At 49.2% G+C, this 25143-nt stretch overlaps 1 protein-coding gene across 2 annotated transcripts in view; it reads left to right on the top strand.

Moving 5' to 3' along the window:
* The window catches only part of CDH1 (cadherin 1), a 189061-nt gene extending 171488 nt beyond the window's left edge, over positions 1 to 17573 (top strand). For both annotated transcript variants that reach the window (XM_086945773.1, XM_086945774.1), the window contains exon 16: positions 15999 to 17573. In XM_086945773.1, the coding sequence (XP_086801899.1) occupies positions 15999 to 16205 (207 nt within the window). In that variant the 3' untranslated portion in view covers positions 16206 to 17573. The remainder of the gene's footprint in view (positions 1 to 15998) is intronic.
* The last annotated feature ends 7570 nt before the right edge of the window (positions 17574 to 25143 follow it).

Genomic DNA, 25143 nt, shown 5'->3' with positions numbered 1-25143 from the left:
CCAGCCAGGGGGACATCGTGGGCCAGGTTTAGCAAGAAGTCTCTAAAGCGGAGGGGCACCACTAGCACTCGACTGGCCCCTAACTCCGCGATTCTCTGTTCGCTGTACAACTGGTCATTGTCCCAATAGACCCAATGTGTTCCGGAAGTATCCCCTGCGCTCTGAGCGAGGGCTTGTTGGCGGAGTCCCTCGAGGGAGGGACAGGTTTTCTGTTCTTGGCGAAACTGTTCCTGGGTGGCCCCCCCTCTTGCTGCCACTGATCCAGGCCGGAGAGGTCCGTAGACTGAACGGGCCCCTCGGGAGTTGGCTCTGGTGGGGCAGTACTGTCGGCGTCTTCTACTGGAGCAACCGGTGGAGGAGGTGCCGGCCATTCAGGTCCTTCGGGACGGGGGATGGCGCGGGCGGCCATGGACCGGGTGGTGACGCACGCCCAGTCCGGGATGCCCAACATCCCCAGGTGCTCTCTTCTTTCGACGACGGCCCACGGGGAGCTTTCCAGGTCATTCCCCAGGAGACAGTCTACGGAGGCGTCATCTCGGACCGTCACTTTTAACATGCCAGAGACTCCTCCCCACTCGAAGGGGACGCAAGCCATCCGACATAGACTCTCCGAATTGTCGGCTGAACGGACAGGGCAGAGAGTGTTCGGCAGGATCTGTTCTGGGGTCACCAGGTGACAGCGGACGGCTGTCACACTGGCCCCGGTGTCACGTAGGGCTTCGGCCCGGCGTCCATTAATGCTCACCCATTGACTGTACTTCCGGGTGTTGGCGGGGAGGGGGACCCGCGGGACCATGTCTCTCCCCCCTAAGCAGGCTAGAGCCATGGCGGCTGGCTCCCATTCTTGGTGTTCTTGCTCATATTCTTCATGTTCCTCGGAGATTTGTTCTTCCCCCAGGGCGGCGGCAGCCATCTGGCGGGGCCTCGGAGTCTGGTTCTGTGGACAATTTGGGTCGTTTGCGTAGTGGCCGACTCGCTGGCATCGGTGACACGTGACATTGGCTCGGTATCCCGGCCGCGCCGGGGTGTTGCCCCGGTTGGCCGGGGGTGGGGTGCTGGTAGCGGGTGCGGCCGGAGCATTGTCTCTTCCTCGTCCTTGGCCCCCTCCTCCACCTCGGGGACGGTGCTGACCGTGGTGGTTCCGGTTCTGTTCATAGGACCCATTTCGGCCCACTCGGGTGATTTCCCACCGGTCAGCCTCGGCGGCGAGCTGCCGTGGATCAGTCATTTTACTGTCGAGGAGGTGCTGCCTGAGCTCGACGAAGCAGTTGTTTGATAGATGCTCCCATACCATGAGATTGAAGAGCTGTTCATAAGTTGTGACGTTGCTTCCTTTGATCCAACCCTCGAAGGCCCGGCTGAAATAGTTCACGTATTCTACCCAAGTCGTACCCGGGATTCGGGTGCAGTCTCGGAACCTCTGGCGGTACATTTCGGGTGTGAGTCCATAGCGGGTGAGGAGGGCAGCCTTCATGTGGTCATAGGAGGTCATTAGATGGTCTGGGAGCTGCAGCAGGGCATCGCGGCCCTCATTGAGGAACCTCCCCCATAGTCCGGCTCCCCAGTCGCTTCGATCGATCCGGTGGGAGGTCATAGCGATTTCGTAGGCCTTGAACCATTGCTGGATGTCGTCTTCTCGGAAATATTCTCGGACGACATCCTTGGGGATGTGTACCTTTTTCTCTGTTGTCCCTGGGGTGCGAGGTTGCTCGGGCACCCCTACTTCTTTGTTTTGTTTGCGTAAGTCTATCTCAGCTAATTTGCGCTCATGTTCATATGCCAGTCTCTTTTCCTCGAGCTCCCTTTGTCTCTGTTTCTCTTCCCGTTCTTCTCGGAGCCGTAGATGCTCCAGGTTTAGTTTCTGTTCTGCTAACTTGAGTTCACCATCCATTTTGAGCCGAGCCATTTCTAGTTCGTGTAGTCGGGTTCTTTCTCGTTCTTGGATCTCGTCTTGCGAGAGACCCGTTCTTCGCTCCTCCGGAGCCGTGGTGTCTTTTTCTGCTGCTGCGACATTTTGGTCTGGGGGTCTGACGGCCCCGGTTTCTGCCCAGGACTCAAGGGCGTGTTTGAAATCGTCTTTAGTACTTAGACCGGTGGTAGCGATACCTAGTTCGATACAGAATTGTTTCAACTCACGATGGCTATATTCTTCCAATTTCTCCATCTGGAATTTCTCGGTGGATCCGCTTTCTTTGGTTGTCGTTGTGAATTCGTCGTGGGGTGAGCTACTCTCTGTACGATTATGCGGTGATTCGGATCGCGCCGCTGGCCACCAATGTTAGACGGACCGGGAGGGTCGGCCGAGGATGGGAGGAGAGGTCTCCGGGGAGAGCCGTCTCCGACGATCGTACAGACTAGTAACTTCCCCCCCACAGACGTACACCACACAAGGATAAGGTTCAACGATACTTTATAGCAATTCTTTAAGTACGATAAAATGGTACAAGGAGGTCTGGACTCAGGGGTCCCCTCGGTTCTGGTCTCTGGATGGGAAAAGGGGGTAGCGGGACAGTCTTGTTACCAATTGGTTAGATGAAAATAGCTCTCAATCCTCGAGCTCGGCGTTCTAGATGATCGGGCCGCGGCGGAGCCGGCAGGTCCCGAGATGGTTGATGGCGACGGTCCGCGGCGGAGCCAGCTGGTCCCGATGAAGGTGGTAGTTACAAACGGTCCGCGGCCACGCCAGCAGGTCCCGACGACGATGAAGGTTTCAGAAGGTTGCGGCAGCGCCAGCAGGCAGGACGATAGTTCGCAAGGCAGGGCTACGGCAGCGCCAGTAGTCCGTCAAGGATGAGTTCTTCACTGCGTCTCTCGACTCCAGGATACAACTGCCTTCCTGCTCTGGAGCTGCCCCAGTTATAGGTCTGGCGCCCTTTGATGTCCGGACCCTCGCACTTGGGGGTCGGGAGGTCCGGGATGAGGGAGTCCAGACACCCAGCAGGGGGGTGGAGCCAGCGCCTGGGGGAGCTGGGGGTGATCGGCACTTGGCGGGGGAGAGCCATCGACACCTCTTTCTCCCATTGACCTGCCAAGTAGTCCGCTCACCTCCTGGGTGGATGGTGGTGCCGGGATGTCGGGGCCTGGCCAGGCCCAGGGTTAGGGTCGATCGGAGGCCACGCGGCCTCGTGGTGCTGTGTCCAAGATGGCGCCCAGGTCGGGCGAGCAGGCCGGTAGGGAATCGTGCCCATGAGGTCGAGATGTTCAGAGGCAGGGGTCCCGGAGGGGATGGCAGACGGGTCGTGGCGGTGTGTAACACTGGAGGAGCCGGGCTTGGGCCTGGTCGTGCGGGGAGGGAGCGAGCCCTTCATGTGGCCTGTCCAACACTGGATGGGTGACTACTGGCTAACATTCAAACAGTGGAAAACTGAGTTCATGGAGGTCGGTGGCTTACCTGAACTCTCTGCTCCCGTTTTCTTTCACTTTGGAAGTGAGTGCTTGCCATATTCAGGCTAAGGCAGTTAAAACATGGGAGTTGGCTTTAAATCACAGGCAGATGTGTCTCTGCACCTGCCACAGGTTAATGATCTGTTCAATTAACTATACACAAGGAAATGGACGGAGCGCTGAAACTTTTCAGACACTCACCCCAGTCACAGATCTGGGTTGTAGCTATCATCGTTCTTTAGCTCACTTCGCCACCTCAGTTCAGACCCTGCTCTATGCAAATCAGTCTTGACCCTGTGCCTCATGGGAACAGTCCAGCAGGAACTGCCAAGCCAGGTCTTCACTGAACAGGAAACCAGCATCCTGGGACCGATTTTGGGGTAACACCCCTTATCAGCCATGCTTGCTTGAATCCAGTGGCAAAGTGAGGAAGGGACACACGTCTAAGCATACCCTGCCAACTTAGGGCAAATAAAGCAAAACACAAGGAGATGATGGACAGAGCGCTGCAACTCAATGCCACTGGAGTCAGGCTATCCTGGCTGATGAGGTGAAACCCCAAAACCGGTCCTAGGAGGTTTGTTTCCAGCCCAGGGAGGACCTGGCCTGGCAGTTCAGGCGGGACTGTTGCCATTGGGCACAGTCAAGACTGTTGCCATTGGGCACAGTCAAGACTGTTTTGCACATTGCTGGGTTCAAACTGGAATGGCATGGTGAGCAAAAAAACGATTGATTTAGGCCCAGACCTATGTACTGGAGTGAATGTATGACATTGTTTTGCATTCTATCCATCAATTGTTCTTTTTGTCATTTGTCACCCCGAGTGGGACGAGTATGCCTAGATGTGAGTCCCATGCTCTCCATGCCACTGGAGTCAAGCTATCCTGGCTAATGGGGGTGAAACCCTGAAACTGGTCCTAGGATGCTTGTTTCCAGTCCAGGGAGGACCTGGTCTGGCAGTTAGGACTGGACTGTTGCCATTGGGTACAGGGTCAAGACTGATTTGCATATGGCTAGGTTCAAACTGGCATGGGGAGCAAAAAAACGAGTGATTTAGGCCCAGATCTCTGTACTGGTGTAAATATGACATTGTTCTGCATTCTGTCCATCAATTGTTCTTTTTGCATGTTCAATAAGCTTCCATCATCCACGGGTATCCACACATTTTCCTTTATTTGACATGTAGCTGTCATTAGTTGACATTCAAGAAATGATGATGTGACTCAAACTTTGGAATGTGTACTGTGCTCGGGACACTCTAAATCCTTGCTGGTGTGGCTGTAGCTGGCTTGCAAAAGGGACTGATCAATATCTCCCCTAGCACTCAGCTGAGCAAGTGCATGTTAAGTACTCTGCACTATTTATTGCTTGTTCTGTGTGAATTCCAATCCATTCTGACAGCCATGTTTGTTCCTTATCTCACTCTTTGCAATCTGTAAGTTAGTCAACAATGCAATCTCTTAATACTTGTTTTTTCTAGGAAGTGGAAAGGTGGCCACATGTTCTGTGCGGCACCTCTCGCTGTGGAACTATCTTCTAGGATTCTCAGAAGACCTCTTTAACAGTGTTGAAAACCAGTTCAGTTCATTATTACACTGGCAAATGTATCTGCTACTGCTTTTAAGTGAAGCCTTGTACATTCACACTCAATTGCACCAAGACATACAATTGATCGCTTATTGCCATCACTCCTTTCAAACCCAGGAAAGTTTATCAAACATTAATGCACCCAGTTCTTTATCCATGCTACATCCCAAGAGCTGGTTTGTTTGAAAAGACTCACCACCATTCCAAGTAGCACTAAAATCCCAAACCACTTGCTTTAGGCTGAACTATTCTATGTTCATGCTCACACCACTTTGGACTGTAAGCGGTTTAGGAGCCCTAGGGAAATGCTGCTGTATTATAAAAATGTGTTCCGGCTCCGACCCCTCCTGATGTATTGTTTTATAAATTAATACATTTTGTTTCAAAGAAGAGTTTCTGAATTTTGTGTGCCAGACCGAGATTGGCGTAGAAGAACATTCGATGTTCCACTTAACTGACTGATTTGCCGTCATTCTTTCAAGTGAATGCTCTCCTGTGATCTTTTCTCCTCGCTTTAATTGTGGAAACATGAATGTTAGTTTTAATGCTCTTTGGCTTCTTGTTGGTTTCATTATTGAGAAGATTTTGAATGAGAGCCCCAATTCATCTCACAGGATTCTTCCCATGACTGTCTCTGCATAAAGAACAAATCACTGGCTACATAAACATTGCCTAACTGCAAACTTACGGCGGAGCCCAGGCAAATCATTTCTAAAAACCAGAGAAGATATTGAATTTTAAAAAGAATAAATGGGGAGGGAAATGTAAAATCACATAAAAAAAATACCACAGCTAAGTTTTCTATCTTTTCTTGTAAACAAGAAATGTAGAAGTGCAGCATATTTACGGTTGGCGGTAAAGGTTTTTAAATGAATATTTCATGGAAAGACTATACGCAGATGATATGGCTGTTATGCAAAATGAAAGTACTTCCAGTCTGCCCATTGCCCTCTTCTGTAAGCCACATGTCCCACCCATAGTTTTACACTCACGTTTACATAGAATCATTGTTATGGACATTTTTATAAGCCATACAGAAGTTTTAAACCGAATATGGGGTGGCAACAGAAGCCTAAAAATCTGTTTCAGAGCAGCAGTTATAATATGATGGAATTTCTGAGCCCCTCACAGCTGCATAAAAGACTGGATTCAGGAGAGTAAGAGGGGTTTGGGAGATAGGCTAGCACTAGCTTTGCATGGGTATGGGATTTTGGGCCAGACCCACTCTAATTTATCAACTGCCCACCATCTAATTTCTGTCAAATAATGTGCATGGTCAGTTCAGCTGAGGGCCAAGACCAAGAAAGAAAGAGGAAAGCTGGAGACAGAAGTGTGTTTATGGTGTGTAAAGTCTCTTGTTTACACTGCATGCGTTCCTTTTGTGTACTAATTTTTATGAAACCAGTTTGACAACTGAAGTTTGCAAGCTTCCATATAGCATAATGCTTTACGGAGGTCAGCGTTTTCTTTCACTGACACACCTAGGCTGGTGGCAAACCGCATTTGACATTCTGCCAGTTGCAGTTTCCATTTTTCAATTATACATCCTGGTTTTCAGTGTTCCACCATAGAAAGTGCTGTCCGGTGCCTGAGACAGCATGATCGACTTGACAACAACGCCCACAACAGCAAAGAACTTTTCAACATCGTCAAGGAATTTTCCAATCCCTCGGCCAACTCCAACGACATCACCCCCTCTCAAGCCCTCTGCGACTCCCTAGCCTCATTCTTCCACAACAAGATTGCAGACATCCACAACAGCTTTGACAACCAACCCGGAGACCAACCCACCCAACCATCTGCTGAACATTCTCCCCCCGTGAACACCCTTAACGTCTGGAACCCAATCTCCACTGAGGACACAATCCGCCTGATGAATTCCATCCACTCAGGATCCCCCACAGACCCTTGCCCTCACCACATCTTCAACAAAGCAGACTCCGTCATAGCACCGCACCTCCGAGACGTCCTCAACTGCTCCTTCAACTCCGCCACCTTCCCGGAAGACTGGAAACGGTTGTATGACGATCCATCGCAATCCAACTCCTCGCGGCCGTTCGCATCGCGGCCAATACATCGCAATGACACTTACATCGGGCATTTTTTCATCGCACGTCTTTGCAACGCAAATGCGGCCGTGGCCTAGGATCGCATATCACATCGGCGACATTACATCGCGCGACATGACAACGCGATGTTTCACAGAGTTATCTACCCTCCAAGCAACGGCACCCGGCGTTCATAAGGTGCAGTCTCATTCTCATAAAAAATAAAATCTTAGATTTAAACCCGAGGAAAGAGAAAAAGTAAAGAAAAAAGCAGGACTATGCCTGGGTGAAGCCGGTCATGACCTCTTACCCTGGGGAGGATGTTTTTGATCCGAGATGACTGCATTGAGAATGTGCACAAGTGCTGAATGGCATGAGGCTGTGTCATGCCTTTAACAATCCGCTCTTTCTTCGTATGCCACTTCTAGGCTCTGTCACGCGTCACTCTGCAAACGTCGCAGCTGCGTTTTCCGCGAGATTCCACTGTGCTTCGCTGGAAACGTAATGTAGTGTTAGGTTACTGATCTCCCACGGCTGCAGGGCGGCGCGCGAGGACCGGGGGCCCCGGGAGCTGGTTTGAGGGCGCCGGGAGGACTTGAACTGTTGTGCTTGGCCCGGTCATCCCTGGGTGCAGTTATTGCATCTGTGCGTGAACCATTGCACGCATACTCACTAACCTGGCTCTGTGGAATTGGTGCTCTGGGACCACTGCTTGCACACCCACAGACCTGGCACTGCGGGGCGACTGCCTTCTACGAACCTGGCACAGCGGTGTCACCTGTGCATGTATAGGAACCAGTCACTGACGAGCCACTATATGCACACCCACGAACCTAGCGCTCTGGGATTGATGATACTGGAGGCCACTACCTGCACGGCTATAGAACTGGCCCTACGGAGCCGCTGCCTTCTACGAACCCGACACAATTCTGTCGCATTGTGCATCCTCGCGACCGTGACACTGCGGGGCCACATTGTGCATACCCAAGAATCAGGCGCTGTAAAATTGATGTTGCGGAGGGCCTCTATGTGCACACCTATAGACCTGGTGCTGTGAGCTACTGCCTTCATTATCGTGGACCTGCCACAGGAGTTGCACCTCGTGCATCTAACTAACGTGGCACTGTGCTGCCGCCTTGTGCATACCTAAGAACCTGGCACACCCACGACATTGAATCAGATGGGCCCCCCTGTGCATATCCGAACACAAGGTACCGAGGGTGGTCAATTTCAGTGAACCCATTATCAAATTGAGGCCACCACGTGCGGAGATCCAAACTCCATTACATACCCTACCTACTCTTACATTGAACACAGTCACATCACTGCAAACCCCCCTAACGGATTCTTGATGGAAAGTAACTCAATTGGAGACCCTCTCCTCCCCCATGTACATAACGACTTATTATGTCTCTCGCCACCCTCGTGTACCATGAAAACCATCTGGATCTGTTTGTTACACAGGCCTGTGACTGGTATCTTTTAAGGCTGCATACTGTGTATGTGTTTTATTTATGTAAATATATGGTGTATTGCCCCGTACCCGGATATCTGTGTGTTTGGGTATAGCCCTAGATGAAATAATGGCAATTTTGTTGTTGCTAGTATCGTAAATTTTACATACTGTCTTGAAATGGGTTAAAAGTTTTTTATTTGTAAGCAATAAATGTTTTCTTTCCTGAAGCGTATAACTTTAAGTAACTATTGTTCTTAGTTCTGAGTTAGATACAGTCCACATACTTCAAGTGTGCCATATGATGCGTTTGGAATAGACTAGGAAGCACAGCCAGACGCACTTTTCACAATAAATTTTAGCTTATAACTGCTCAGTCTGTGTGAGATTGTGTCCCGCAGCTAGTCCGGGAAAGGTACATCTATTCCTTATAAGGTACAGTTACAGTGCAAAGTCTGTCTATGTTTCCGTTAATCAAAAAGTTGTTGCAGTGTCCTTGTGCGCATATCGCAATTACTTAAAACAAACATTGAGCATATTGAGCATTGTATGCTTTATATGCGCAGCTTTGCTTGTTATGTAATTGTGCGCATATTGCAATGTGCTTGCTTCCCATTTGAAGTAATTTTATGATATTGATCACATTGAGCATATTGAGCATTGTATGCTTTAAATTGCGCATATTGCAATTACTTAAATAAACATTAATTAAATATTACTTAAATAAACATTAAGTAAACATTCTTCATATGCGCTTCATATGCCGGCGCGAACCGTGTCTGTCAGCACCAAAGTCTGTCTATGTTTCCGTTAGTCCACCTGTTGTTGCAGTGTCATTGTGCGCATATCGCAATTACTTAAAAAAACATTGCTTCCCGTTTTAATGTCCTTTTTTTGTGCTCGCTTCCCATTTGAATTAAAACATTGTTCTTTTGCGCTTCATATGCGCTGCTTCCCGTTTTAATGTGCTTCCCATTTGAACAAAATTCGATGTCATCGTTAACGATGTATTAGCTAATGCGATGTACTTGCATGCGTCCTGATGACATGCGATGTGATGATGGGCACGATGTAATGGCCGCGTTGCAATGTCAGCGCGATGCGATGTCTCCGATGTAAGGGGTGCTTCCCACTGGAAACACGCTGAACTCACCGCCCTGCTGAAAAAACCCACAGCGGACCCCACCGAACTCAAAAATTACCGCCCCATTTCGCTCCTTCCATTCCCGGCCAAAGTCATCGAGAAAGCTGTCAACAACCAGCTCGCCGCTTTCCTCGAAGCCAACAAATCCCTCGACCCCTCACAATCTGGCTTCCGAGCAAAACACAGCACTGAGACCGCCCTCATCGCAGCAACAGACGACGTTCAAACTCTACTGGACAATGGAGACACAGTCGCCCTCATCCTCCTCGACCTCTCTGCAGCATTCGACACAGTCTGCCACAGCACCCTTCTACAACGCCTCAACAACACCGGAATACAAGGAAAAGCACTTGAATAGATCACCTCGTTCCTCACCGGAAGAACCCAGAGAGTCCGCCTTCCACCATTCAAGTCCGAGGCTACTGAAGTCATCTGTGGTGTACCACAAGGATCCTCACTCAGCCCCACCCTATTCAACGTATACATGAGCCCCCTCGCGGCCATCGCCCGCCAACACAACCTCAACATCATCTCTTACGCGGATGACACTCAACTAATCCTTTCTCTCACCAATGACCCCAGCACCGCCAAAACTAACCTACACGAAGGAATGAAAGACATGGATGAAACAAAGCCGTCTGAAACTGAACTCATACAAAACAGAAGTCCTCATCCTAGGTACATCCCCCTCTGCATGGGACGACTCTTGGTGGCCGGAAGCCCTTGGAGGAGCACCCATCCCGACGGACCACGCACGGAACCTGGGCGTCATCCTGGATTCTTCACTCTCAATGAACAGACAAGTCAGCGCCGTATCCTCATCCTGCTTCAACATTCTTCGCATGCTCAAAAAAACATTTCGCTGGATCCCCACCGAAACCAGAAAAACAGTCACCCATGCTCTGGTCACGAGCCGACTGGACTACGGAAACACCCTCTACGCAGGTACTACCGCTAAACTCCAGAAGAAACTCCAACAAATCCAAAACGCCTCAGCCAGGATCATATTGGACATCCCGCGCAACGAACATATCTCTGGTCACCTGAAAGACCTCCACTGGCTACCCGTCAATAAGAGAATCACTTTCCGACTGCTAACCCACGCACACAAATCACTCTACGACATCGGACCAGAATGCCTCAACTCACGACTGTCCTTCTACACCCCCTCCCGCCAACTACGTTCTTCCAGCCAAGCCCTCGCCACTGTACCTCGCATCAACAAGACCACCATGGGAGGCAGATCCTTCTCATACCTGGCTGCTAAAACATGGAACTCACTCCCCGCTCACCTTCGCCTTACCCAGAACCACCTAGCATTCAGAAAGCAACTTAAAACGTGGATATTTGACAAGTAATCCTCCTCCCCTCTCTAAGCGCCTTGAGACCCTCTGGGTATGTAGTGCGCTACATAAATTATCTGACTTGACTTGACACTGGACATGGAGTCTCTTGCCATCGATGGACTGCATATACGCGACTATAGGATATTTTGCAGCCACCTTGTTGAAATGGAAAAGATTTTTTTTTTTTTACTCTGAAGAAATATATTGTAAAGTGGTGATAAAAGGCAAGACATTTGAAAAAAAAAGTGTTTACTACAAGCTAATATTCATAGCACAGTTGGCTGTACATGCTCTTAATTCTCCTGCCATTTAGTGTTGGGCTTCGAAGTTGGCAAGTTGTTTGTCTTCGAGAATGGTCTTTCGAGTCGCGGAATGCACTGTGACTCCTCACTTAGTTGGCAATGCGCTTGGTCAGTGACTCCATGGTAGATTGTGCACTTCCAAACCAGACGGCGGGGAAAAAAACATACAGGGCTCCAAGACTAAACTTGTTCTCTACTTTTTCCTTCCGGCCCACATGGTCAAATTCAACACTTACGATTTGGGAAAAAGCGTTGTCATCTGTGCTCTTCTCTGCAACACCCTGCGGCTTATGCCCATAAGGTGGTGGAATAAACACCCTTTTCTGTCCAACTCAAACCAGGAGGAAGAACAGGAGGATCCCTATGACCACATGTCCTCAAGCTTAGACCTCTGGCAGTGTTGTGGGTATGGTCAACACCAATACACAAACCAGGCCTCTGAGGACGCCTTACATGGAGGCAGAGCACCGCACTCATGGGGTTGGGTGTCAAGACCCATATTGAAGCCTTTACAGTCTTTAGGGCACCTGCCACCTTTTAGCTTCAGTCAGCACAGACCGAAAGCCTCTGAGCTGACAACTTACACGGTCTGGCATCGACCCTCCACAGCCATCAAGCCCTAAGATCCTCCAAAAGCCTTGACTCCACTGTCCGATAAAGGCCCTTTCTACTCTGGCCCCCAAAGCAACCATAGACTCTGAAGCCTTTCGATGTCAAAGACTCCAACAGCTGACTGCCACAACTCACAGAAACCAATTCTTCAAAGGCTGCTGGAGGAATTGGGCACTAGGCAAAATAAACTTTTTCCATCCCCTCACTGGGAAGATTTAGATGAATCCACTTTGTCTACAATCTACTGAGTCAGAAGAGGGAGAAAACATTCAAGGAGGACCTTGCTGAAGAACTCCCAACTCCTAAACTTAAAAAATATAGTGATGAGCACAAGCCCTTTTCCCTAGATTTGTCCCCCTCCTCCACCAACAGTACCTCCTTCTCCACCAGCACCTCCTCGCTCACCACATATACTGCCATTACAGTCATCAGAGGGATCCTCACATTCCTCTTATGTTCCCGGCAGCTCCTTTAGCCCTTCCAACCCTTAGGAGGGACCCTTTTACCCAGGACCTACAGATGAGCTATGGGACAACCCCCCACCCCTGAGAGAATATGATTTCTATCAGGCAATGGGCGACTCCCCCGCCGGATAAGGAGAACTTGAAGGATGAGGCTGCCAGCAAAAGGATTCTAGTAGGAGTCTCTACCCACTGAAGGATAGGCAACTCCATCATCCTCCTCCTCTCCAGCTATGACAGGAAACAGTGGGACGAGATGCCAGAGCTAGTCAAGCTACTCCCAAAAGAACTCAGGAAGACTGCAGAGCAGGTAGTCTCAGGGGCCCAAACTATCTGGAACACCACAGTGCCCTGGTCGCCATAGGCACAGCTGTCCGAGGGTGTCAGTACCAGCATACTGAGGCGCTACACCTGGCTACCCTTCTCTAGCTTCAAGCCAGAGATCCAACAGCATCTTTTCAACATACCCTTCAATGGTGAAGATATATTCGAGCCACAGGTTGACAAGATGCTAGAGAAAATAAATCCGAATACAGACTTTGCGGAATCCATGCCCTTCAGCCCCTATTGGCCAGAGGCTACTTTTGGGTGCAGCAGTCTTGATAAGGCTCAAAGGCCATTTACCTGGACTCCACCCCCTCATACCAGAGGCAGAAACACTCATTCAAATATCAGGCAGCACGAGGGTACGCCAGAGGTGCCTACACTGGCAACAACAAAACCAGGGTTAGAGGCGACTCTGGCAAGGTGGCCTCCACGTCCAAACACTGGCTCTCTCCCACCGATCACACAACACCTGGCAAGCTGAAACTGCACCATTTCTCTCCCTGTTGAAAGACAATCTCATCAGGCTAGTGGGAGTTAGCTGACCATTTGTTTATAGCCTTTGCCAAAGCCCACAAGGGGTTTCCAGAGCCGGTATTGCCAGGTGGTTAGTCAAGTACATTAATTTTGCTCATCACAAGGCCAAGAGAGGCTTCTCTACATACAGGAAAGCAGCAACCATGGCGTTTCTGGGCAAAATCCTGCTAGTTGATCTAGGTAAAGCAGTCACTTGGTCAATCCCACATACTTTTACCAAGCATTATTGTGTGGGTATCTTAGCCAGGCAGCAGGCAATGGTTGGGCAGACAGTCATCAGGACATTATTTCAGACATCTGCATTATCCATATGCTAGCCACAGCACATAGCGGGTACTGCTTTGCTGTCTTTGCAGAGCATATGTATTTACAGCAACACATGCTACAAATAGAAAATGTTACCCTGTAAACATCTGTTTGTAGTTTGTAGTGCTGTAGATTCACATGCACCCACCCTCCTGCATGGAACGGGACTCTAATTGCTCATCTTTCTTTTTTGCGTCATTCTTTTCACAATACATGTGTGCTATACTGTGTTCACTTGCTGTTCCTTACTGCTCTCACCCGCTGTGCGAAAAATAGTCTAACGTTGCGTGTGCCCATTTCCAAATAAGGGAGGAGTGACTGAGTATCCTGTAACTCTAAAAGCCTTCTTAAAAGAAAAAACTCCTAGCTATAAACAGTTATTTAAAATAGTAAGGAGAGGTAGAAAGTGAAGGCAGGCAGGGCATGCTTGAAAATGGGATGGATACTCTTATTTTTTTGTTCACTTGAGGAAAACAATAAAACTAGTTACTTCTGGATGAGGTTTTTCTTGATGAGGACGGTCTTCTTACCTGAATGGAACAAGTAGAAGTATTTGTCAGATGAAGCTCTTGATTGCTATATTGGAGGTACCAGTCTTGAATATGGTGCAGCAGATTTTGAAGTTATTTCGTTCTTGGAAGAGAGGTGGAGGAACAATCCAGTCCTACATTCTCAATCCCTTGATGAGCATTGGATGTGCATTTTCGAGTAGATTTCTGAGATTTCAATTGACAGGACATTACCGCTATCTAGCTGCGACAGAGCTGTTGCCGCATTTTGGTTTTGAAGTCATGCTCTGGGATGTTCGATTTGAAGTTCCAGAGAAGCGAGAACTGGTGCCAGGCTGTCTGTCCTTAGTGTTGTGGGCCTTGAAGAAGAAGCTGCAATGCTGTTTTCGAGTTAATGGTGAATCCGTCAAGGGTGCTTGCAGAGTGAATCTTTTCCTTATTTGTTTGTCAATGGAGATCGTACAAACTCTGTTTTCATGGATTTCAGCATCCGGAAAGTCATTTGAACCCCATCTTCAGTTGGTGGTAAGACAGTTCTTTTAGCTGGTTGAGGAGTCTGTTGGGCGAGTTGGAAAAGTAAAGCTGTGTTGTCTGAGTACTGACCATGCTTGATGTTCGTGTCAGCCTGGAGTGTGAACAGAGATTCCCTGTAAAGTATAACAATTCTGGCAGTGATGGGATCCATAATTTAGCTGTGGCACAGTTACTCGGATGCATTTTTATTGAGTTCACTTGGACCAGGTAGGGTATATTGGAGAGATGGAAAGACAACTATTTGAGGCTCATGCAGTTGAAGGCCATCTGCAAAAGACTGTTGCAGAGGTCTAGCTTGGTCACCTTTAATGAATACTACACAGGACAGGGCCGGCTCTAGGCTCATGGTGGCCCTGGGCAGGGAGCGTAGGTAGGGGGCCCGGAAGAGGGGGTCCGGGCGGGGCGGAGCACGCAGGCCAGTAAAGAGGGGAGGGGGTCAGGGAGTTTAGAAGTGGAACAGAGCCAGAGGCCGCCAAATCCCTGCCAGGGGCCACAATGCAAATATGTATCCATCTTCAGAGGATTAATATATTAAGGATATATATTGGCGTGGTGGCCCCTGGGGTTTGGTGGCCCTGTGCAGGCGCACAGCTTGCACATGCCTAGAGCCGGCCCTGCACAGGAGTCCTACAAGATGAGACTCTGAGCTCATCTCTGTATGTGATGAGGGTGTTCTCTGGTTGGGGCTGTCTGTATGCTGCACTGCTGTCTGAATCCTTGTGTGGCATGCTTCTTCATGCCTTCTTGATGTTCTTACCAGGTTTAGGAATTTACTATGCATCAGGGTTATTGTTTGCTTGCTTCAGTATCTAATGGGTTTGTCTTTTTAGGGTGTCGGGGGCGATGCCTTCTTTGATTGAAGCACTGTGATATATTGAACCATAAAAGGGGGAACGGTAGGAAATGTAGTCATGTAATGCTCTCGGTTGTCTACCAATTAAAAACAGTCCAAGTATAATCTATGTCACCCAAAACCAGTTTGCACATACTTGTATTTATCTCCAGGGCACTGCCACGTAAAACATGTTCTGTGTGACTTTTCAGTAGCTTGCAAACTCCTGACGACTTACCCCTAACATTACAGGTAACATGAAATGGGAGTTGTCTGACTGTGACTTTCATAACTAGAGTCGGATCAGTCTTTTGAATTTGACCTGATGCAAGTGCAGCTTTATAAAGGAATTTTATGCACAAGAAAATTGCGCATGATGTCTCAGTTCAGAAGTTGGTGGCCCCCCTGATCTGCATGAAATCATTTTTCTATTCCCCCGTATATAAAGAAAGGCTTGTTGAGGATAGATTTTTTTTCAAGTTAAATAATGAGGGTACAGATTCTAATGTCTTTTCTTCTCATTCAGTAGGTGGTAGGGGGATCAAAATGGTTTGCTGATGCCTGTATGCTTATCGTAAATGTTTTGAGTATTGACCTCTATCATGTTGTCCCCATCCAGAACCTGAATGCTGCGGACAATGACCCCACAGCCCCACCGTACGACTCTCTACTAGTCTTTGATTACGAGGGCAGCGGCTCGGAGGCTGCATCCCTCAGCTCCCTGAACTCCTCTAACTCAGATGTGGACCAAGACTACAACTGCTTGAACGACTGGGGCCCACGTTTTAGGAAACTGGCTGATATGTATGGAGGTGATGAGGATTAAAAACAAAAAACCTCTTTGCAAGTATTTCAAAATGGCCACCTTCAATGGACAAAAGTTGTCGGAAGCAAGCCGTATATGCTCTTGGCACTGCAAAAACAAGCACTATGAAATTGTTTCTTGGTGGATTTCCTTGTGATAGTGTGCCATTTTATTTGGATGAAAATACATCTCTTATGTGTTGAAATGTGTGCAAGTTGCGCAAAGAAAATGCTGTGCTGAATTATTTTATTATCTAATGTACCAGAAGATATTATTCTAGTGGAATGTTGCGCCATCTTTTGTACTGTATAGGGACAATGCCACTTGTTTCTATTTTAAAAACATTTTTAGCTGATAGCAGGAGATGATCCGATACTTTATTCTGGTCTTTCACGTGGATTTATCCCATAACATTTAGTACGTTGCCAGCACTCATTTACAGAATTTCCCTATCTTTTGTAGTTGTCATTATTTGCCAGAATTGTATTTTTGTATTATTGCTTTATTGCTTTCAGGGTCTGGAGTTTTTGTAATAATCCTTTTAATCGTAAAATATATATATATAAATATTTAGGATTTGTGCTTCTATCTTTTGTACGTAGGGCAGTAAAAAAAAAACCAAAGATGATTTAACAGTTGTTACATGATTAAAAGAATCCTGAAAGATGTTGCCTTTTTTCCACTAGCTGTGATGAAAGATGTTTATCAAGGTTGTACTTTAACCTATGATGGACTTCTTTGAGATATACCAGAAAGTGCAATTAGCTAGGAGTCGATCTCTTCAAATCAGCAACCATACTTCTGTTTGTTTTCTAAGCGCAGCCGTTGTGTCTCTATGATGAATGCAGGTTTGTTCTGGACTACTGTTGGGATCAATTAATGGGATTTATATAGTTTCACCTGTTTATAAGTATTCACTGGTGTACAAAGTTGGTTGTTCTGTTGCACTACATATGATCGCTGAAGCAAGTGCCACTTAAATTAGAGTAAGTTTGGTCATGGTTAAAATGCCAATTTAGTGGCTCTTACTGGATGTAACCCACTTATTTGGCCGGCGAAAGAAAGTTTGATTCTTGCTTGTAATATACCAAAGAGAAAATTTTGGCATGACCTTATGATGTTAATAATGAAAATTAACTTTGTATGTTTGGAAATGCAAGAAAATGGTTATTATATAGCTCTTGAAAAAACCACCGGGCTACATATAAGTATATATGTATTCATACAATTCACAGGTGGACATGCGTCTTTCTCTTTGCAGTTGTGCCATACAAATAGGATTTATTAAGCGCTCTCAGAAGCTCTAATTTTCAAGGATGCTTTTAAGAGTCGCGTGTTAATGTTACTGTATGAAAATAAATCAATAAAGTGATACGTTTTTAAAATAAAGTGTTTGCTCCTTATTTCTATACAGCTTATGGGTCCGGTGTCTGATCCATTTAGTTTCTTTGAACGTTGAGTGAACTAGGTTTGCCTTTTTTGGCCATCAGCACACTTGCTAGCTTTTTCCTTCCTACTTCTCAAGTCCAGATTTGAACATTTCCAAATACTCCTTTGGGTCACGTTTTCTTTTCTTACCAAAGAGCTTCTTTTCTTAATTTTTTATTTAATGTAACAGTTCGTGCTGTGCCCTGGCTGTTTAGTGGTGGTTTAATCTGATTGATTTGTGGTGGCTGCCACTCCCTTCTTAAGCACTCAGTCTGTTGTGACCACTGGTGTATGATCACTGAAAGCATTTGTCAATGTCTAGAACACTTGTGTTAGACACTGAACACCCACCTTCCTGTTCAGCACAGTGACCTGTTCACTAGCGCGTTCTTTCTCACCCTTGCATATCAACTGCACAGAAAGCTATAACATTGCAAATACATTTAGTAGTTGTACACCCCAGCCAACATTGCCTTCTCATCGTTCTATGATGACAGGATTCTGACTAAGCTGCCATGGATTCTCATCTGTCTGGCTCTTCCTGTTGGATGTTTCTTGTTCTGTTGGTTTACAAGCAAATGTACAATTATTCGTACTGCCGTAAACTGTTCTGGGCTGTTCCTTTGAACCCTCAGAATACAGAACCCAGAAAGTACTACTAAACAACCCCACTGCTCACCTCTATTTAAGACTATGTCCCATGGTACTGCAAACGCGAGCAATCGGTCAACATAACGGGATGGCCCTATGGTGGAAAATCAGATAGAGAAAAGGCAGGGATACCTCTGTGGTAGGAATTCAAACAAGCTCACGGAGAAAGGAGAAAACGCGCAGGTTAATTGACCCTAGGATAGAATCCTGCACAAAACGTTTGATAACAAGTCACTGATATAGAAACCATGGATGCCATTACTAATATAAATCTATCTTTCCAAAAGGAACTTTGAATACAAGCGAAATACAGGTCTTGAGCTAAGGATTTAAGTTTGGCCTGTTTCCATCTTGTACATTTGTAAATGTACACCTGGACTTGTGTGTATGTGTGTCAAAAGCGCAGGCAGAAAGAGACGCGATGGCCCGGACGCGTTTCGACAAACTGTCTTTATCAAAGGTGCAGAGAGGTAACGCAGCAGCGTGTGCACTCAGTAAACTGAATTATCTGGTCAAACAAATGTAATTCAATGTTAGGAAGCTTTACATTGCGTGCAAAAGGTAAAAGGTCCTGCTAGACCTTTAATCTGAAAGCGGAAGGAGTTTCCTGAGAATTTCTCAGGAACATAATGCACTGCCCGTTCACTTAAATGAGTGTAAATGGTGAATCTTCAAACAATTCTACTATATTAATCATAGGAGATTCCAATTTAACATAATAAACATGCAATAGTAACAATTCAATAAAACTTCGCAGATGCCGTTGGTGATTTGTTGCTCGATTGATTATTTAATAAGTATTCTTGTAAAGATGTTGTATAATCACAAATTACAGAACTTCAGCAACAATGTTTGTTTATGCGTCCCAATGCATTTCGGGCTTAACAATGAGCCCTTCGTCAGGGGAATCTACAAAACGATAATTTGTGAATTATTAAACATTATTGGCAGAGATATTTATAGCACATCATGCTAAGAGAGCAAGAACTTGTGTGATAATCAACACTAAGAAGCTAAAAAATAGATACGGAAAGACCCAAAGTAAAGGCCCATGTCACCACGAATGGCTGAGGGTAGGTGCACCGAGAGACCTATGAATTACGTGAAAAAGACTCCAGAAAAAACAACATGCTTGGATTCATGAACAAAGTCGTAAAGAAAGTGAAAGTGCCGTGAGGGTAGTGTTAAAGGTGAAAGCTTGCATATCTTGTCGGGAGCGCGGGATGAGGATGGTGAGTCGATGACTCTGCACAATGATACGTCAAAAAAGGAGCTAATGGAAGAAATACGGAAGTCCTACAAAAGTGGTCTAGTAATACAAAGGGTGCGTGAAGGAGAAGTGAAAGTTTCTGCTCACCCGTAGGCGTAAAACAAAGTGTGACCGTATGGCGTAGGGAGCGTCCCTGTGAAAGAAAAAGAGCAATCAGTAGACTGTGGTCTCGTCGAGACGAGGTTAGCCTGCTCTAACGGGAGTGTGGGGAAAGGCTTACCGGTTGAGGATTCACGTGTGCTCGACAAGCTGTTCAGTGATTGCGGCGTGTGAAGCAGAAGCGTATGCGGAAGTGCTCGGCTATGTGAGAAAACGTGGTGATAGAAAGGGGACTGCATGCATGTGCGCCATCTTGGAACTAGAAGCGAGAGGTTTAGTAGGAAAAACATAGTAACATGCCCCAAAGGATGATAATAACAGTGTTGATAGCTATACTAATTTAAAAGATGCACTTCAAAAAAGAGCGAGTCACTTGGCCCCCGTTTCCCGGGGTGGTGCAACCCAGCGGCAGGACCGCCGCTAATGTATTGCGCTCTGTGGGGCCACGAGGCTCACTCTTTTATGAGTTGCCTATGTGGAGCTGCGCGATGGATGAGGACAGGAGTGTTGTTTGGGGCTCATTTTAGAGCCTTTGGAACGAGCAGTAATTTGAAAGTGCATCCATCGGGGACATATGGACTACATCTCCCTTAAGCACAATGAGTGTTTCCATCTAGGGAGATGGTAGATGTTGTGCACTTTACTGCTGGTCCCTGATGAGGAAAACAAATTTCCAAAACGCGTCGGGCCTATTTCAAACACGCAACTGTCCATACCAACAAACGCTTTGGGGAAGGCGCACGCAGGCTCAAGTGCAACCCGCTACTTGGACAACCCCACGGAGCGTAATATATATATAATAAAAACATTTAATGAAAAAAGGGACCCTGTTCCAAACAAGGTCCCCACCTATGAAAAATGCTCTTGAGAACATCACAATATTAATTTCTTGTACATTAATGACAATATGGAGGAGATACTTTCTGTGACACAGAAGAAACTTGGAGTATAAGTGATTACAGCAGCTTAAAACGTACATCACTCTTTATACTGTCACCAGATACAAGCAGCAATGTTGGCCTTTCTACAGTCCAGTTACCAAAGACCTCCCTTCCCAAACAGCATGAAGCTACAGTAATCTCTAAAAAGGAGAACTAGCTTTACACACACTTACTGGCGATTCATTTCTTGGACTATAATAATGAAATACTAATGCCCCTGCTGTGATACTTTGAATATTCATAATCTCACAATGCAGGTTACCAGCATCACTTGCAGCACAATAGTGGCTCGTATAAAATTGCATAGGGTGTTAAGAACCTCACACCTTGTGCTCCTACTGAGGCAAGGCGGAATAAACTTTATTGCCAACACCAAAGCAAACCCCGGGAACGCTGTGATGGACGCGGCCTGTTCACAACCTGTTGATTTGCTTTAATCCATTAAGCACACCAAACCTTCATCCACAAACCATTATTAAGCAACCCCCCCCCCCCCCCCCCAAATCTTCACTTCCTGCATTTTTTTCGACAATACTTAATTATCGGTTCAGCAGGAACAATAGAGTATACATTACCCCCAGGTCCCTTATGTCCTCGGCCCATTCAGAAACTTAAGGAGATAACCATCTTCCAGACAGAAAATAAAAACAAGAGGAATGCTGGGATATCCCTACTGCCCCTTCCCCGGGAGTATAAAGGTAGGATCTACCCAGCAGCCCTCCTGTTCTTTTTTTCTGTCTTCAACAGAATGGCTGATGGATGCTGTTGATGTTCGGGGCTGCACCGGCTCCTGCTGGGCTTGAGTGGCGTGCAGTCCTCGTCTTGCTCCTCCTGCCCGGCTGCCTGGCTTCACGGGCAGGGGTGAGGTTCCTGATATGTCTCCCCCCCGGCCTGCCGGGCTTGCTGGGGGGGATTGACGTCTTTACTGCCGTTGTTCCGGTTTTCCGGCCCTTTGCGGCTGGTGCGCCGCTTCCCGGTTCCTTCCGGGTCGCTGTGCGCATCTCCCCGAGCCTGGCCGGGTGGGAGACGCGCTGCGCTGGATGATCGATCCCGGATCTGGCTGTTGGTGTGTGGGGGCCTTGCTGGTGCTGCTCAGGCCCCCGCTCTGGGTGAGTCCCGCTTTTGCGGTGTTTTTCCTCTGTTCTGCTGTTTATTGAGGGTCGTTGCTTGCCTGGAGCGCTTGTGTTCATTCCTCCTGCCTCGGATGTCTCGAGGCTGCCGCTGCTGCTGAGGCCTGCCTGGGAGCGTGGTGCTCGGTCTCCGGCTGCAGTTCCCTGGCTTCCCCCGGAGGGTGCTCGGAGGCGGCATTTCTTGTTCCAGTATTTCCAGGTGGTGCCTGTGTTTGTGGCGTTATAGCACTTGCTGCCTACTTTGGTGCTGGGGCATTGGTTCTACATCCTGTGATTTGCTGTTTAACATGTGATGTTTTTTCCTCAGTCGAGCGTTTTTGGCATTTTGACGGGGAATCTGTGTGATGTCACTCTCTGCTCCAGTTGTCAGTGTGTTGTTGGCCTGTGGCTTTCTGTCCTGGGTGCGCACTGTACAGATGATATGCCTTGTACTGCCTCACTTATGTGGCTCTGCGCTGTTGGGAGCGCGTTTGCTGCTACTGTTGCGTGACAGCTGGGCGGCTGCTCTGTCCCTTACTCTCCTCTGGGGGGGGGGGGTGCTTCCTGCCTCTGTGGTGGGGCTGCTCTGTCCCGGACTCTCTGCCTGTCGTGCCCTTTCGGGTTGGTCGGACGACTTGGCGGTGGGTGGTCCAGGTTCTGGTCTCGGCGGGGGCGCCCTTCCTCCGGTGTTTCTCGGCGGTTCTCCTTTTCTCGGGGTTCCTTCCGACTGGGCAGGGTTCCTCGGAGTCGGGGAGTGGTTGTGTTCTGTAGGCTGCCTCTGCCGTCTTTGGTGCTGCCTCCCTTGGTTCGTGCCTCCCTTCGCCTCGCCGCGCTTCTTGGTGGGTCGCTGGGCTTTGGGTCTCGGTTTCTGGGGTGCTTTTCTGGGCCCGGGTCTGGAGGGGTGTGTGCGCTGCTGCCTGCCATGGTGGCTGGTTGGGCTGTTCTTTGGCCCCTGTTTTGTTCTGGGTATGGTGGCTCTGTGGTCCTCTTCCCTTCTGGGTGTGAGGTTTCCTTTGGCCTTCCTGTGCACTTGTTGTGCGGGGGTCTGTGTGCGTTGCTGTGCGGGGTGCTTTCCTTGTTCTCTTTGCTGCCTGTCCCGCTGCGGCTGGGTGTGGGTGCCTTTCTCCTTGTTGTGGGCTCCTCACTGCCGTGATGCTGCTCGTCCGCCTCCTGGGTTGCCTTGGCTGGAGCTTCCTCTTTCTGTGTTGGTTGGCGCTTTGACCTCTGTCGGTCCTCCGGTCCCCTGTGCGGCGTTTGGTTGGCCTCCGCTCTGGCGGTTTTGCGCCTCTGTTTGGTGTCGGGGCTTGCTTGTGGGCTCTGTGCTGCCTTCCCTTTTGGGGTTTCCTGCTGCTGCTGTTTCAGGGGTCCGCGCTCCCTTCGGCTGGCCCCGGTTCTCCTGTGGTGGACGTTCCGTGGGTCTGTTCCCTTGGTTCTCTTCTTCGGGGGTTCCCCTGCTCTTGGCGCCTCTGGGGGTGTTTGCCCTTTCTGTTTCTGGCTTGGGTTCCGGTCGCCTCTGTGGTGGCTGGTTCTTTTTTGCTGCTCCTGCCTTTGCTTGCTCGTGGGTTCCCTGTGTGGTTGGGGTTTCCCTGCCTGCTGGTTTGCGCCTTGCCCTCTGGTGCTCTGGTGCCGGTGTCTCTTCTTTTTATGTTCGGCGGCCTGTTTGGGTTGCCTTCTGCTCCGGCTCTCTGCCCCGTCTGGTGGTGGGTCGTTGTTCCTGCTTAAAAGGCTCCCCTCGTTCAGGTTGGCCTGCCGTCCTGTTCTTCCTCGGTGGTCTTGCCTCCTCTGCGGGCTGGCTGTTGTGGCCTCTGCCCTGCTTGGGGATCCTGGTTCTTCCCTTCCGGGTTCCTGGTCCTGTCCCTCCTTTGCCTTGGCTGCGCCTGGTTCCTCTCGTGGGTGCCGTTGGTTCTTTGGGGTGCTCTCTCCCCTCTGCCTCTGCTTGGGTGGCTTGTGCTGCCTTGGGTCCGGCTGTTCTGTTCCTCCCGGCCTGCGCCTGTTGTCGGGCGTGGTGCGTGGTGGGGGCCTGCTTGGTCCTTCTGGTGCTGTGGCCTTCCCTTTGCTGGGTTCTGCTGTTTCCTGGCATCCCCTCCTGTGTCTGCTGTGCTGTCTGCCTGGGGCCTCCTGGCGGCTGCAGGGTCCTGTCATGACTCCTTTCTCGGGGTTGGTGTGTTGTTCCCGCGCTCCGCTGTCTGCTCGGTGGCTTGGTCTGGCCTGGTGGGTTTCTGCCTGGCCTCCTGGAGCTGCGGGGTGCGCTTGGCTTCTTCCTTTGGTTTTCTTCCCTGCCTCTTCTGGTTTTGGTGATGGTGCGGGGTGGCCATTGTTGTTGCCTCTCCTGGGCCTGTGGGTTTTTAGCTCGCTGGATGTCTGCGGGGTCTGCCTCCCGGCCTGCCGGGCTTGCTGGGCGGCATGGCTTCCTCCTGGCCGGTGTTCCGGTTTCTCGGCCCTTTGGGGCGAGGGCGCCACCTCCCCGTTTCTTCCGGGTCGCTCGGCGCGTCTCCCCGTTGCTTGGCCGTGTGGGAGGCGCGCTGCGCTGGTTGCTGTGGCCTGCGTTTGCTACTGCTTGGCTTTCGGCCGTGGCTTTCTGTGGTGGCCTGTTGCCTTGAGCTGCCTCCCTGTTGGCTCCTGTTCTGGGCTGGTCTGCCTTCTGTTTGTGCGTCCTGCTCTGGGTTGCCTGGTTGTGCTCTTTCTGCGGTCCTGGGCTGCCTGGTGGGGTCTCTTCTGGGAGTTTCATGGGGGGCTTGGCACTTCTTTGCGGGTGCCCTGTCTGCCTGTGGGGTGACTGGTCCCTGTGTCGTGGGGTTCCGGTTGCTTGTGGGTGTGGTGTGTTCCGGTCTGGTTCTTGTTTCTGGCCGTCACGCTGTTGCCTTCTTGTTTTCCCTTCTTGCCTCTTCTGGGGTTCGTTGGGGCTTCGGCGGGGCTGTTGGCTCTCGGGCCTGTGCTCTGTTGGGGTCTTGCCCTCTTTGTCCTTCCCTTGTTTTGGGTTGGTTCTGCGGGTTGCTTTGGCTTCGGCTTTGGCTTCCTGTCTGTATCCTTGGTTGCGGCTTTTCGCCGTGCGGGGTTCGTCCCCTGTGCTTGCCCTGCCTTGGGTCTTGCCGGGCTGTGGGTTGTGGTTTGCTTGTGCTTTCCTCCCTGGCTGCGGTTGCTTCTGTGGGGTCCTCTGGGGTGGTTTTGCCTCTGTCTCTCTGGCCTCTGGGTTTCTGCCCCGGCCCTTTGCTTGGGCTGTTTGGGGTCCTTGTGCCTGGCCTTTTTTCTGGCTTGGCTTGGCTTGGCTGTGGTTGTTGTGTCCTTCGTGGTTCCCTTGCTGTTGTCTTGGGTCCTCCGGGTCCTTGGCCCGTCCGGTTGCTCTCCTGCTTTGGTGTTCAGGTTTGCCTTCTTCGGGCTGTTGATTCCTGCTCCCGTTTCCTCCGCTTTGGCTGGTGTTCTGTTTTGGGGTTCCTGGGGTTCCTTCGGTTCCCTTTCCTCTT

Source organism: Lissotriton vulgaris, chromosome 12 (genome assembly GCF_964263255.1).
Source record: "Lissotriton vulgaris chromosome 12, aLisVul1.2, whole genome shotgun sequence".
Taxonomy (NCBI): Eukaryota; Metazoa; Chordata; class Amphibia; order Caudata; family Salamandridae; genus Lissotriton; species Lissotriton vulgaris.
The sequence above is the reverse complement of the archived record's forward strand: the minus strand, read 5'-3'. Positions and strand labels throughout refer to the sequence as shown.